Raw genomic sequence first — 14174 nt, 5'->3', positions numbered from 1 at the left:
TGCGTAGATAAACGCATGATAGGTACGTCTAACAGAAATAAATGGTATTTACGGTTTCTCTTTCAGTTTCTTAGAAAATGGAAGGCACACTTCCGGCATGCTCCCACTTCTGGAATAACGCAGGGCCTGTGTGACTCCTCAGGATCCTGGGTGCACACAATTTGTGTCCCCAGGGATGAGGATGTCAGGGAGTGGGCAGATAGATGTCAACATTGGCCATGCTTGGGTGCCCAGGGAGTTGGAGCTGAACTTGGAGCAGTAAGTAAGGGAGAGAAAGAGGAGAGGAAGGCCTTCCAGGTGGCCTGCAGTGTGCTGGGGAAAGAGGCTGGATGTGTGGGAAGTCACGTGGTTTATCAGACAGCTATGATTGTTCGGGTAGGAGATGATATTTGATTCGGGACTATGGGGCGAGGGGCAGGTGCAGTGATCTGCCTACAGAGGCAAGGGCTGTGCCCTGAAATGAAGGCAGCCACACTGGGTAGACGAGAAGCTTGGCTGGGTGCGGGTCAAGGAGGGGAAGGGAAGGTAGGCTGCTGGGCCGCGTACGGCTAGCCCAGGGGTACCTTGGGCTTCCCTCGCTCATGCCCACTTTTATTTCTTTATTTATTCAGCAAACAGTAGTGAGTGAAATAAGACAACTTCTGGTCTGTGCTTCTGTATTCCAACTTAGAGTGTCTTTCAGGAAGGGGTTGGAACACTTTCCTGTGTCTTAATGGGGAGTTGCGTCATAAGTAACTTGCTACTAATAATTCAAGTACTGACATTTCATAAATTATTTCCTTAAAAAAATGAGCCGTTATCTTTATGCTAATGTCCTTCTCGTGTACTTGTGTCCTGATATGGGGCAAAGGGGTAGACTCGTGGCGTCCACACAGGCTGTGGCTGGCTCGGGATTCACCCGTGGTCGTGCATGATGCAGGAAGGCCATGCATCCCTCAGGCCATGGGGGAGAAGCAGATTGAAAGTTGCTGTTTTAGACAGGGGGCTTTCTAACTTTTCTGCCCTGTCCCAAGTTAAACACATTTTATGGAATGACTGGTGTGTGGGCATATGTATATGTATATACTTCAAATATAAAAGAAACAAAAGCTTCATGAAGGGACTTCTGGTATCTTCTAGCCTCTTCTATTTTAATCTGTTTGTTTTCATTAAAAATAAAGTTAATCTCGACTCACTAATTTGGAAAACATTGCCCAACCACTGAACTAAATGTGAAGGGGAGGCAGAAGGACTGTCACACCTCTCTGAGCCTTCCTTATCAGCCACAGAACATCAGGGGGAAGCCGAGGGCCCAGGAGGGGAAAGGTACGCACGCTCTCCCTTGCTCTCCTCTGGGTGAGGGGAGCTTTCAGCCCTGTTGACTCAGGTTCTCTCCTCAGAGCTCCATGAACCTGCCTCCTGACAAGGCCCGGCTCCTGCGGCAGTATGACAATGAGAAGAAGTGGGATCTGATCTGTGACCAGGTATGGGGTTTGGGGCGAGGCCCAGGAGTAGGGGTTGTATCTTGGGCTGGACAAGGCAGCAGGGCCGAAGGCACTGACCACAGCCCTGGGGTCCTTGAGAAACCCTGGCCTGGGCTTGGCCTTAGTCCGTGCTCACTTCCTGTTCCAAGAGGGCTCTCTTAACAGAGACAGGGCTGGCAGGCCAAGTTCCCCTCTAACTCCTGCAAAGAGCTGTCTTGATTTCTTCCCGATGGGCAGAACCCTGAGGAAGTTTGTGTAGGTCTGGCTGTCTGGCTGTCTGCAGAGGAGCTGGGTAGCTTTCCCAGCAGAGTCTGTTTCTGCCTTTCCCCAGGGTGAGGGCTCTGTCTGGCGGGGTCGGCCAAAGGACCCTTTCTCTCTCACTCTACCCCAGCCCTGGCACCTGGGTTTTTCTCTAGGAATGAGAAGACCCAGTCCCCTAAAGGCTTCAGTTCCCATATCTCAGAACATGAGGATTGGCAGCTCTCCCTGCATGAGCGGTGTTTTGAGGTGGAGTAGAGTAGAGAGATTGTTACTTAGCTCAGAACTAGAAGCAGGACCCAAGGCCTGGCTCTTTCCCCTGCGTGTGTTTGGATTTCACGAGTCACGCGTTTCTGAACTCCGACAGGCCTGTCTGCTCAGCTAGGAGAGTCCGCTTTTACTGCCTTAACTCTCAGGAGCACGAAGCACCTGGCACGGCGGGTACTCAGTGTGCCCGCCCAGCACCTGGCACGGCGGGTACTCAGTGTGCCCACCCAGCACGTCGTGAGGGAGCGCTCAGGAAGTTATGACTTCTTTTCAAGCACAGAACAGAACCGTAATAGCTAACATTTATTAAGTACTTATCGGGGACCAAGAACTTTACATCTACTGAAATATCTCATTTCATCCTCACAAAACCCTCCTGAGGAAGGCGCCGTTATGTTTTCTGGATGAAGAACTCAAGGCTCAGTACCATGCCTGACACTAGAGCCAGGACGAAGCAGCCGAGTTCGTCTGTGCTGGCTTTCACGTTCCACCGCCCTCCCAAATCAGGCTGCGTGACCCAAGGTAGACTCAGGCCTGAGAGCCCCTGGTTCAGGCCCCTGCCTCTCCAGGGACGGCCCGTTTCCTTGTCTTCTACGTTCAGCAGAGCTGGCGAGCGTGGCGAGCTCCTGCTTGGGGGCTGGAGAGCAGTGGCCTGTTGGTACTGAGTTTCCTTAACTGACCATCTCCCTGTCTCTTCCAGGTCACATCATTTCGACTGTTTCTCACACCTTCCTTTTTTCTCTCATTTTGGGTTCGGGTTCTGTTTCCTACCATTAGATCATTCTCCCTGAACCCCCTGCGGCACCCCCACCCCCAGCTCTTCAGGTTTCTCAGTTGTGACGGCCCTAAAGGATCAGAACGCTTCAGAGTTTCCCCTGAGTTTTCTCTTGGGTCTGATACGGGGGGGGGGGGGGGGGTGGACCAAAACGGGGAGGGCACGGTCCCGTGGTCCCGTGCCCTCCATGGAAGGGGATCGAGGGATAACCTCGCCGAAAGCACGTTCAGCATTTGCGATTGCCTGGCTTGTCGGGGCCTGGGGTCCAGGCAAGGAACAGACGTGTGTTTGCAGCCCTGAATGTGTGAGTGCTGCGAAGCCAGTCCCGTCCCAGGTCTGGGGTCAGGGCTGAGGAGTTTGTATTCCACACGGCTTAGCTCCTCTCTCCACGGCCCTCCTAATCCCGGGCCGTCAGTTCGCTAAGCAGTGGACACCATTTCTCCATTGTATCTTTGTTTCGGGTGCTGCTCCCAGCTCTTTAATCCCCACATCTTAGCAAGCAGCAGGCTCTTCACATCATTTTCAACATAGAAAAATATTTTAGGCTCAGAGATCACTAATCGGGGAAGGGAAAGATGGCGGTAGATGAGAAGCACCTGAAAATAAGTCAAGGAAGAGAACCTATGGTTTGGATGATGTTAAGGGCCAGCTGACAACTTTAGGAGGCTGGGTCCCCTCACACTGAACGCCATGAGTGTTCGACTTCCTCAGCACTGTCCTCAGAACTCTGGGTGTCTGTGCGCACACGCGTGTTTCCCTCACAGGAACGGTTCCAGGTGAAGAATCCTCCCCACACTTACATCCAGAAACTCCAGAGCTTCTTGGACCCCAGCGTAACCCGGAAGGTGACGTGTGAGGCAGGGAGGCCCCACCTTGCTGCCCCTTGTAGTCCTGTGGGGTTTGGGGGGCAAACCCTGTGCTTGGGGTGGGACATCTGCTTCTGAGCAATGGGAGTTGGGTTTCCGGGTTCCGAGGCCATGGGCCTGGAGTGGCTGGCTACTAACAGAGGGAAGGCTTATAACTGCCCTCTTGTGTCCCCTCCCTTCCTTTTCTACCCCTTTTGTTTGTACTATGAAGTTGGATCGGGGGCCTCCAATAGTGACAGGAAATTCCATGTTTACAGAAGTTCAGGAGGAGAGTGCAGGAGTCAACCAAAGTACTGAGGGAGCTGGAGATCTCACTTCGTACCAACCACATTGGGTGAGTCAGAATCGGCCGTCAGGATCCGGTGTCCTCTGAAGATGGGTGGCTTGTTTCTCTCCCTGCCATGAGGCACAGTCGCCCCTTGAATGGCTTTCGGTTCCCCAGAGCTTCAGACTGTGCTCTTTCTGGCTTTGCTCCTTTCAGCTCTGCCAGCTGCTGACTGGATGCTGCCGGCGAGCTTGGGGCCTCTCCTGGGGTCTTCAGCCTGTGGCTTGAAGTAGAAGACATTCCCGTAGCAGCTGAGACTCGAGTCTGCCTGTGGCCTGGGGCTGGGCCAAGGGAGGCCCAGAGAGTGCTGGGGATGGGCGAGCACATTACATCGGGTAGCTGAGACCTCGTTCCCGGACTGTTTGGTGCCCAGAGGATTATTTTCGTGATTACAAGACAATCTTAGCTCATGAGCAGAAGCAGCTTCCTAGGGCACCAAGAAGGCAGGTCAAAGGCAGTGAGGGCCAGGAATCGAACGTCTTCGGTATCTAGCCCCTGGTACCGCCATCTGCTGACAGGGTCCCTAGGAACGGTGGGAGTCGTGTTTGCTGGTCTCCGAGCGGGGAACCAGGACTTGCTGAACAGGCCCGAGGCTAATGTGTGAGGTACAGTGATAGATGGCCGTGGTCTCCGTTTTACAAAACTGTAACCAGTCAGAGTATATGTAGTGGAAGTGAGAGAGAGACAGAGACAGAGAGAATGTACAGGAAGGACAGTGAGGGAAACCTGATGGAGGACTGCAGGCGGGGCTACAGTCCTGACCGAGGGGCCTGGCACAAATACCGAGAGCTTGCATGAGCGAGAAGTCGAGCCTGGGGTGGGGGTGGGGGAGGCTGGGCAGGTGCCATCCCCAGGGTCCTGGGCTTCCTGAGAGCAGGGGTGGAAAGAGCCAAATGACATCATCTGCCTTTCCCCTCCTGCCCGTGGCGGCCGCCCGCTTGTCCACACCGGGCTCGGCCGGCCTCGGGCTCTTATAGCGGCTACCTGTTTGCGGCCAGCTGCGGCCGCAGCAGTCACGGGGACATGGCGCAGGAGAGAACAGGAAAGGGCTAGTTCCTGGCCTCGGCAGCTGGGCTCGGTGGCCAGAATTGGCTTCCACGCCTCATCCATGAACCAGAGTGAGAGCTGACATGCTAGCAAACGTGAAACTCAGCCTCCAGCTGTATTTGGTGAATCCTTGCAGAAGGAGTGGCAGGGCCCCCTCAGCTACCCTGTGTGTGGGGGGCAGTGGGGGGAATGAAACAGATGGCAACTCCCAATCCCACCTACATGCCACCCCACAGGGCCTTCGCCCCCTCCCCTCCCTCTCAGGCCCCTCTTTCTTTCTTAGTAGGTCTTGCTGGATGAGGATGGGAGCCTGTTCTTCTCAGGAGAGGGCCACAGAGTCGTGTGTGACACACTGCTCTGCTCACCCCTTCTACCTGGTGCCTGCCTCTCTGGCCGCTAGCCAGGAGCTGGGGCGAGAGCAGCATGGTTCCCAGGCCCGGGGCCTCTTGGCAGCTGGCACAGAAGTTAGAGGTCTGGACCTGGCCCTTGGTTCCCAAGGAACAGCTTAGTGTCTGGCATTTTAGGAGCTCCTGCCGTCTGAACTGTGGCTTCTCTGGGCAGTTATGTGGGAGGGCCAGGCTCCTTCCCAGAGTTCCAGGCAGGAAGAGCTTGTCAGGCTGTCAGGCTGGGGTGTGGGTGCTCCGGGGTGGTAGGAGGCCAGGGCAAGGTGGGGAGAGGAGGGTCCTGCTTCTGTCACAGCCTGACCAGCCCCAGGGCCTGCCGAAGCTGGGTGTGTAGGGTCAGCCCAACGGGAACTCAGGCCCTGGAGCGGGGCAGGCTGGGAAGTGGGATTCCAGCGCCTCACCAGCTCCTCCTCTCTCTGGTTTGTATTGGTTTCTCTGCCTTGCCGAAGTGCCCTTTAACCTCTCCTCAAAGTGTCAAGATCCCGAAAATAGCAGTGTAGACTCAGACAGGAAATGAGAAGGGGGTGGGGAGCTGGAGAGCAGACAGACAGGAAACGGGAGGCCTGTCGGCCCCCAGAGAGGAAGCTAACTTCAGGCAGCTCCGGTGTCAGTCAGCTTCAGCTGAGCCTGGCGCTCCGGCCCAGCCTCTCACTGTGTCCCAGGGTGTGGCCAGCAAACATGGCGCTGGTGTTCCTGCTGCGGGGGAGACAGCCCTGCAGGGCTGTTGGCTGCAGCTGCCTATAAAGACCCCCAGACATCCAGGGAAACAGCCCTGAGGAGAGTCGGGGTTTCATCCTGCGAGTTTTATGTTTCTCTGTGCCGTGGAATGAACCTGTCCTGTAACAGCCCTCCTGGGATCGGCTCTTGAATTTCCTTCCAGGGATATCTCAGGCCAAGAGGCCTGGAGGCCGAGGGTGGAAATGCCCGGGTCCATTGTCTTCAGGGTCTTTGTTGTCCACCTTCCTGCCTCTCTGGCTGAAGGGGCCTGAGGCCTCAGTCTGGCTCTGAGCGGTCATAGCCATTCTGAGGTTACTCGCCTAACTGTTCCCCCATCCTTTTCCTTTTCTGTCAAACTCACCCTGACCAAACACAGAATTCCCACATATCCCTCTTTGCTCACTGTGGCCCAAACTCTCTTTCCTTTGGCCCAAAATGTCTCTGTTCCAGAGCTCTCTTTGACCCTTCCTGCCTGTCTTTTGACCGAGACTTCAGTCCAGTTGGAGCCGTGCTGGCCCCTGTCAGGCACGCCGTGCACGAGGGCCTGTGGTAGATGTTCTTGCTCAGCCTCCCGCCTCCGCACAATTCTGCCAGTAGACACCAAGCAGGGACAGCGCACCCGGTGTTGTGCTAGACACCAAGGACACAGAAGATGACGGAGCCTGGGCCCCGCCGCTTCGGAGAGGGTTCCTGAAAGCTTGTGTGGATGACACGGCATTGGGAAGCCTTGTACCTTTCCCCATTCCTGGCTCCCCGGCCTTGCGGAGCTCTAGGCCAGTGCTGTGACCGTGGATCAGTCTACCACGGGTTTTAAACCTCAGAATTTTCCCAGCCTTGTGCTAAGTTCCAGAGGATTCAGGAGTGGGTGTTGGGTCAGAGGCCCCTCGCCTTTCTCACCCTTGACCTGCTTTAGCAGACCCCTCCACTATGTTTCCTCTATCTGCAGGTGGGTGCGGGAGTTTCTGAACGATGAAAACAAAGGCCTGGATGTGCTGGTGGATTACCTGTCCTTTGCCCAATGTTCTGTCATGTGAGTACCTCCCTGGGGCTGGGGTTGGGGACCAGCGAGGGAGGACACAGTGCTATTCTGATTTGCTGAGGAAGGGTGAGACCGCAGTCGCGAAGACGGGAATGGGAGTCCCGGGCCAGGAGTCCCGGGCCAGGCAGTGGTGTGGGAGTGGACAGGCAGCCAAGGAGATGGCTGGGATCCGTGAAGAAGGCCAGGTGGCTGGAGCAGAAGGTACATTTTGGGAAGCAGAAGGAGGGAGATACAGAGAGGGAGCTCAGGATTAGAACCCAGAGGATCCAGACTCCAGGCTGAGAGCAGTCTAAGGAAATGTCTTGGCTTCCGGGAGAGACGCCCGGTGGGATTCATTTGACTCTGGGGATTGAGTCTTTAAGAATCTCCTTTGGGTCTCCAGACGTGAGGGGGTTACTACAGGTCATTGCTGAAGAAGAGCCCCAGGAGCAGTGGGCATGACCTTTGACCCAGACCAAAAATGAAGTATTCAGAGCCCTTGCAACCAGGTCGCTGGGTGGGGGCGGAAAATAGCCGTGAGCACACGAGTGCAGAAGAGAAGGCGGCATGAGGTGATGAAAACGAGTGCTTTCAACCACAACAACCGCAAAGCTGGCTGTGGGTCTCAGTTATAACGACCTTGACTCTCTGGGTGACCTCAAGCGCATTTGCATCCTCTTGTATAAAAGGGGATCCATGTTCCAGGGTTGTCGGAAGGTTGAGATGATAATGTGTGGAAAGCCACTAGTAGCGTTCGGAGCATAGCTAAGTCTATACTGCACTAGCAGATTTATTGTTAATTATTATTATTCAAGGTGGTGTAACCTACTGTAATTGCCCGGATACAGGGAAAGAGGGACTGTACTGATCATTCGTGGGGTGACCGAGGAAAGCTTCAGACCTAGAGCCGAGACTTCAGTCAGCCCTTGGCTGACCGACCACCCCAGTGTGCCCGGGACTTTTCCCAATGTTAGCACCAAAAGTCCCGAGTCCTGGGGAACCCCTCAGTTCTGGGACTCAGTCCTAGCCTTGGTTTTCACTTTCGTCGTTACTGTCCTTACCCCACGGCCATTCTCCTTTGTCCAGCAGACCCTCAGCCGTAGCTCTTTAGGGGTTCTAACTAATGCCTCTCCTCGGTTGGCCTGTCACTTTCTTCAGGTCACCCCTCGTGAAAACCACGAGCGGCCTACTCCCCGTTCCCATCCCTGCAGAGTTCAGGCCTCGTGACCCTCCTCTCCCTTTAAAAACTACTCTTTTTATAGAAAGAAATGAAAAACATTTGCTGAAGTGATTTTTTAAAAAATTCAGAGCTTTTATAGTAAAAAGATGTAGATCATTTTTCCAAGTAAGCCTATCTATCTTGTTCGAAAAGCAAACAAATCCCAGCTGCTTGAAACCAAAATACGCTGGATTCTCAGTATTGGAGCGTCCACAGCAGAACTTTTGACTCTGTTTTCGAAAGGAAGATTCAGGGCAGGGAGAGAGTGTGAAGGGGAGAGAAAGTGTATTTTGGGAAGGGTTGAAAGGAAAAGGGTGAAGCCAAACAGAGTTTGGGTGAAGGCATTTATTTGTAAACTGCGTGTACCGGGGCTAAGGAATACTATTACTGACCAAGGGAAGCCACTGGCAAGCTTCCCTGTCAGGGAGCCTCCTCTGATGTTTACTTGAGAGCCCCATTAAACATCTCATCATCGGGACTCTGCAGCCTGCCCCGGCTCCTTTGGAACATTCAGTCATCTGCGGATATCACTTCCTATCTCAGAGAGCCCTGGCCTCTGTGCCTTTGACCCTGGGGCTATGAATGTCTAAGCAGAAGGTTCCTCGGGGGAAGAGCCTGTCCGAGATGCTTGTTCAGTCCTTAATGACCTACTTGGGGGAAGAGGACAGGAAAGAAAAGTGGAGCTGGTTTCTCAGAGTGGGTATAACCTGACGTGGGGATCCGTAAAGGACAATGACCCATGGGCCTGTGATCTCAAGCTGTCCTCCTTGCCCTGGCCCCACTCCCAAATTGCTGGTGGTGGTCGTGGAAGTAGAGAGTGGCAGAGACACCATCCCAACTCCTGTAGGGATGAAGGACCCCAGTCCACACCCTTGACCTGTGATTTCTTCCCCCCAGGGAAGCTTAAGCCCAAGGAGCCTCTATTCCAGAAAACCTAGCAGTCTCAAGTAGAACCACAGAAAACCCAGCCATTAAAACCTAGTGCTGGGATGGGACCATGGTACTCTTGAACCTCGTGGCCTGTCCCACTCTAGGTTGGCTGGGACCCCCATTCCCCTCCATTCAGACCTGCCCTCATGAGCCCAATCCAGAACAAGCCAGGCCCCTTCAGGGCACTGAGAGGCCCCTTCGGCCACTGCCATTTGCCAACCAGCGAGACCTGCATCGGCCTGTTCCCCACCACCCTTCCACAGGGCAGATTCTCCGCGGGGAGCCAGGGTTTCTCTGAGATGCGCTATCTAAGGCTGGGAGCGCAGAAAGCCTCCCTTCGGGCCCATGGAGCGGTCACTCCTGGAGCTGCCTGGCCAGCGGGGAGCTGCAGCTCGCCCCTGTCAGCATTCCCATCCCCTCAGGTCCCCCTCCTGGTTGCTGCCTGCGCCTCCGCTGCCCTTGTCCTGCGTTGGTGGCTCTCCCGACCAGGCTTGGGTCTCTGCTGCCCAATTCCGCTTTCTCTTCTTGCCGTCCTTGCTTCGTATTGCCCTCGAGGTCTACAGGGTGGGGGTGGGCTGGCCAGGGGGCTTAGCACTGACTTTCTCCTGTGTGTGCGCTTGTGTGTCCCCTTTCGTGCTCCAGGTTTGACTTTGAGGGTCTGGAGAGTGGTGACGACGGTGCGTTTGACAAGCTCCGGTCCTGGAGCAGGTCCATCGAGGACCTGCAGCCCCCCAGCGCCCTGTCAGCCCCCTTCACCAACAGCCTCGCTCGCTCTGCGCGCCAGTCTGTGCTCCGGTATGTGTGCTCTTGCTCTGCCCGCCTGCCTCCCCCCCAGCCCCCAGGCCAGGTCTCGGGTGCCGGGGTGAGTGCTCATTGCTCCTCCCTCCACTCTTGCTTCCAGGCTCAGCTCTCTTGCCCTCTGCCTGCCAGTCTGTCTCTGGTCTGTCCTCTCTGTCTCCTTGACTCTGTCCAGCAATCTGTCCTGGGTAAGTACATCGCCCTCAGCTGTACCCACCCCACCTGGGGTTCCAGCTCTCCCCTCTCCACACTCCCCATCTAGGGGCTCCCCCCATTCCTCTTTTTCATTCTGCCATTCCTGCCGGCCTGTTCGTCGGGACCGGCCCTCATCCAGCTTCCTGGTCGTCACCGGGTGATCCGGCTCCTGCCCTCACGTCTGTTTCCCTCTGCTTCTGCATTCTGCCCCATCGGCTGCTCCGTGACCAGCTCCCACCCAACCTGCCCACTGCTCGCCTTCCCTTCACTTCTTCCTTTTCTTTCCAAGCCCGCCTTGTGTTCATTTTTTTCCCCAATATTTTAGGAGCCATCCTGCCTGGAGGCAGGTGGATAGACCAGACGACTTTTCAGAGCCTCTCCTACCCAGGGAGGCTTTCCTTTGGGCCCTGTGGCCCTTTCTGTGCTCCGTGTCCCTCTTGTGGTCATGCTTTTCTCCTGGTCTCCTTTGGGTTTTGTCCCTCTGACCCCGCTCATCATTCTCGTGCGTGAGCAGACACCATTCGTGCTTCCTCTTTCTTTCATAAAACCTCACTGGGGGCAAAGCCAGATGGAGCTCCGGGCCCTCCTACTGTCTTTGGGGTCTGCTCTGCCCTTTGTGGGACACAGAAGTGGGATGGGGGCCAAGATGCTCCTGCCCCAGGGAATTTGTGGAAGATGCAGCGACTGGAAGGAGGATGTGGGAAGGCTCACATGAACATCTCCCTGGATCCGTCTTGAGGACCAGGAAGCCCTGCGTGGCTGCCGTTGTATTTCGGAGGAACCCTGGGCTCAGGATGGTTTGGGCACTGATTCTAAAGCTGGGGTCCTGGGTGGTTCCTCCCAAAGGCCTGGGGTGGAGAGGTTGAAAACGGCTGAGCACCCCACCCCCGCCTCCCCCACTCTCGAGGCTGTCAGTTCAAGGTTGTCTGTCCCCCTTTCCTGCTGCTGTTGGGGTGCAGCCTGCTGTCTGGGTGATAGTGAGTGATTCTAGACCCTTCACCAGCAGCCCCCTCTTCCCCAGGTATAGCACTCTCCCCGGGCGCAGGGCCCTGAAGAACTCCCGCCTGGTGAGCCAGAAGGATGATGTCCACGTCTGTATCCTTTGCCTCAGAGCCATCATGAACTATCAGGTAAGGGGGCAGCACTAGCCACGATGCTCTGCCCGTCCTGCCTCATGTGCCAAACTAGAAGAGCTGGGAGGGCAGCGGCTTGTAAAAGGCCCATAGTCAGGGAGATCCAGCAGGGGGCTGCCTTCCCCACCGTCAGGGTCTTCCTTCCTTCCGTCCTTTCCCCTTGTTGCAGTACGGCTTCAACCTGGTCATGTCCCACCCCCACGCTGTCAATGAGATTGCCCTCAGTCTCAACAACAAGAACCCAAGGTGAGTCCCTTCCCGGCCCCTTCCTGCCCACTGCGCCCCGCACTCTGGCGATCCGCGCTCCACTTGTCCCTGGCGAGAAGTCCCGCCTGCCTGGCCTCGGGGGCCCGCGGCCTAGGTCAGTGCCTTAGTTCTGCTCCTCACTTCCGCTGGGAGGGGAGTGTCCCTGGCTTCCCTCTGGTCTGCACGGCTCAGTGAGGGGGTAAGCCCTCGTTCCCCTGCTTTCTTTCTGAAACCCACTCCCCTCACTTCTGAGGCTGTCACTCTGAAAGGGCTCACCTAGTCGTGCAGGTGAACTGTGTGGTGGTCGGGGTGGGGAGCTGGGGGCTCATCTGTTTTCTTCACCCCTTAGGACCAAAGCCCTTGTCTTGGAGCTCTTGGCAGCTGTGTGTTTGGTGCGGGGAGGTCACGAAATCATTCTTGCCGCCTTTGACAATTTCAAAGAGGTCAGTCTCCTACGTGTGTGTGTGTGTTGTGTGTGTGTGTGTGTGTGTGTGTGTGTGTGTGTGTGTGTGTGTGTTTGGTGAGGAGGTGGGGAGCCAGGTAGGTAAGCACCCTTTCCTGTGATCTCACACACCCCAGTGATGATTTTAACATCTGGTGCTTGACTAAGAAGCCTGCCCCCCTGCCTTTTTTTTTTTTTTTAACACCAAAACCAGAACTTCAGTCTTACCAGATCTTACGGCAAGACAGCGCCAGCTAAAGATGCCCTCAGTTGAGGGCCGCAGTCCAGTGGCTCTAGCCTGGCCATGCATCAGAATACCTGAGGAGCTTGTTAAACTTGCTTCTGGGGGGCTGAGTACCTGTGCTTTAACAGCCCCCCCCAGGTGGCTCTGAGGCAGACAACCCACTGGGAGAACCCAAGGCAGACGTGTTTGCGGTGGGAGGAGAAGGCAAGCAAGGATCCTCCTGGTTGTTGGCTGTTATCGATGAGGGAAGAGGGCGCTCCTACTTGGAATTTCCCCAGCCTCTGGGCCTGGCTCGGAAACCCTCATCTGCTTGAACACAGGATTCCTCGACATCCAGTCGCAGCTGCTGGCCCCACCCCTTCCTCCTCTTTGGACCTCTTCCCTAACATCCATTGTTCAAGCCAGGAAATGGCTCTTCCTCCTTGAAGCCAGAGGCTCAGCAGAGTCTCTGGACCCCTCTCTCAGCACAGGGGCTTTCCTGCACCCTGGCCTCTCTCCTGTGTCCCCACTAGGACCTCAGCCATGGCCTCCCACCTTCCTCCTTCTTCCCTCCTTCCTTCAATAACGGAGCAACTGTGTTTCTTCTTGGCCTACCCCCAGAGGCACCTAAAGCCCAGACTAATGGCCTACGCTTTACTGGGTTCCCTCAGCAAATTGATGGGGGACCAGTGACCCAAGGCAGTGGCAGATCCCAGGCTTTCTTCTACTTGGAGAGCTTGTTAAACTTACAGGCTTTCTTCTATGTGTCACAAATGCTTCCTTGCATAGAAAGAGTCGTGGTTAAGCTTAGTCTGAACCAGCCCCTTTGCTGCGATGTTCCTGGGAGCCGGGCTCAAGGGCTTAGGTTCTGCTCGGGATAGAGCTTCTCACTGGGAAAGTTTCCTCGTTCAGGTATGCAAGGAGCTTCACCGCTTTGAGAAGCTGATGGAGTATTTCCGGAACGAGGACAGCAACATCGACTTCATGGTGAGGAACTGGGCCTGGGTCAGGCGCATGCCCAGCAGGGTCCCACGCTCTTTGAGACCAGGCCGAGGCCGACAGCATTATCTTGATATTCTGTCTAGAACCTAGAATGATTCTCTCTACTCGATCAGTGCTCCTTGTCCACTCTCCTACCGCAGAGAGCTTTTAGAAACTTCAGGACACTGACCTTTTCGTGTCTTGGGTCCACCTCCTTTCCCCCTTCTGGTGGCCTTACTGCCCCTGATTTGGATTTTTTCAAGCTGCTTCGCTTTGCCCAACCTTTCCCTAGCTTCTCTTCCCTTCAGCCTCCGGTCTTTAGTCACATAGCGTTGTCTCAAGAAATACGTGCTGACGTGCAAAGGAGATCAGTTGTATCTCCATTTCTGTCCAGTTCTCATGTAACGTCTTCGTACACTGAATACTGAATATTAAGGTCGATATTTTTTCAGTTAAAATACTCTTACTGTTCCCAGAAAGACTCAGTATTTTAATTCAGTCCTTTGAGCACCCCCGTGACGACGCCGGTGCTAACAGCCTGGCTCTGCGGTCGCCCCTGGCACTCCCTGCCCCTGACCTCCGGGGGCTGCTCCGCAGGTGGCCTGCATGCAGTTCATCAACATCGTGGTGCACTCGGTGGAGGATATGAACTTCCGGGTCCACCTGCAGTACGAGTTCACCAAGCTGGGGCTGGAAGAGTTCTTGCAGGTGAGCTGGCCTCGAGTCTTGGCGGGTGGGGAGCCTGGGGGCAGAGGGCCCGCTTAGTCATATCACCAAGGGTTCTTTGACAAGAGCCTAGTGGATGCTCTCGGAACGCCACCTGTCTTCTGCGGCCGGGGTCCCGGCCCTCCTGCAGGGGGCGCTCTC

General features: G+C 55.4%; 1 protein-coding gene across 3 annotated transcripts in view; it reads left to right on the top strand.

The window, feature by feature from the left end:
• The window catches only part of FMNL3 (formin like 3), a 50965-nt gene that overhangs the window by 28024 nt on the left and 8767 nt on the right, over positions 1-14174 (top strand). For 2 of the 3 annotated variants that reach the window (XM_008704558.2, XM_040642419.1), the window contains exons 2-11: positions 1380-1463; positions 3528-3608; positions 3887-3963; positions 7069-7152; positions 9932-10084; positions 11304-11412; positions 11585-11661; positions 12011-12104; positions 13239-13313; positions 13905-14015. In XM_008704558.2, coding sequence (XP_008702780.2) covers positions 1380-1463; positions 3528-3608; positions 3887-3963; positions 7069-7152; positions 9932-10084; positions 11304-11412; positions 11585-11661; positions 12011-12104; positions 13239-13313; positions 13905-14015 — 945 coding nt within the window. The remainder of the gene's footprint in view (positions 1-1379; positions 1464-3527; positions 3609-3886; positions 3964-7068; positions 7153-9931; positions 10085-11303; positions 11413-11584; positions 11662-12010; positions 12105-13238; positions 13314-13904; positions 14016-14174) is intronic. The other variant, XM_040642420.1, reaches the window with a different exon arrangement.

The sequence above is a fragment of the Ursus maritimus genome, unplaced genomic scaffold (assembly GCF_017311325.1).
Source record: "Ursus maritimus isolate PB19 unplaced genomic scaffold, ASM1731132v1 scaffold_26, whole genome shotgun sequence".
Lineage (NCBI taxonomy): Eukaryota > Metazoa > Chordata > Mammalia > Carnivora > Ursidae > Ursus > Ursus maritimus.
This window is presented reverse-complemented; position numbering and strand designations above follow the sequence as displayed.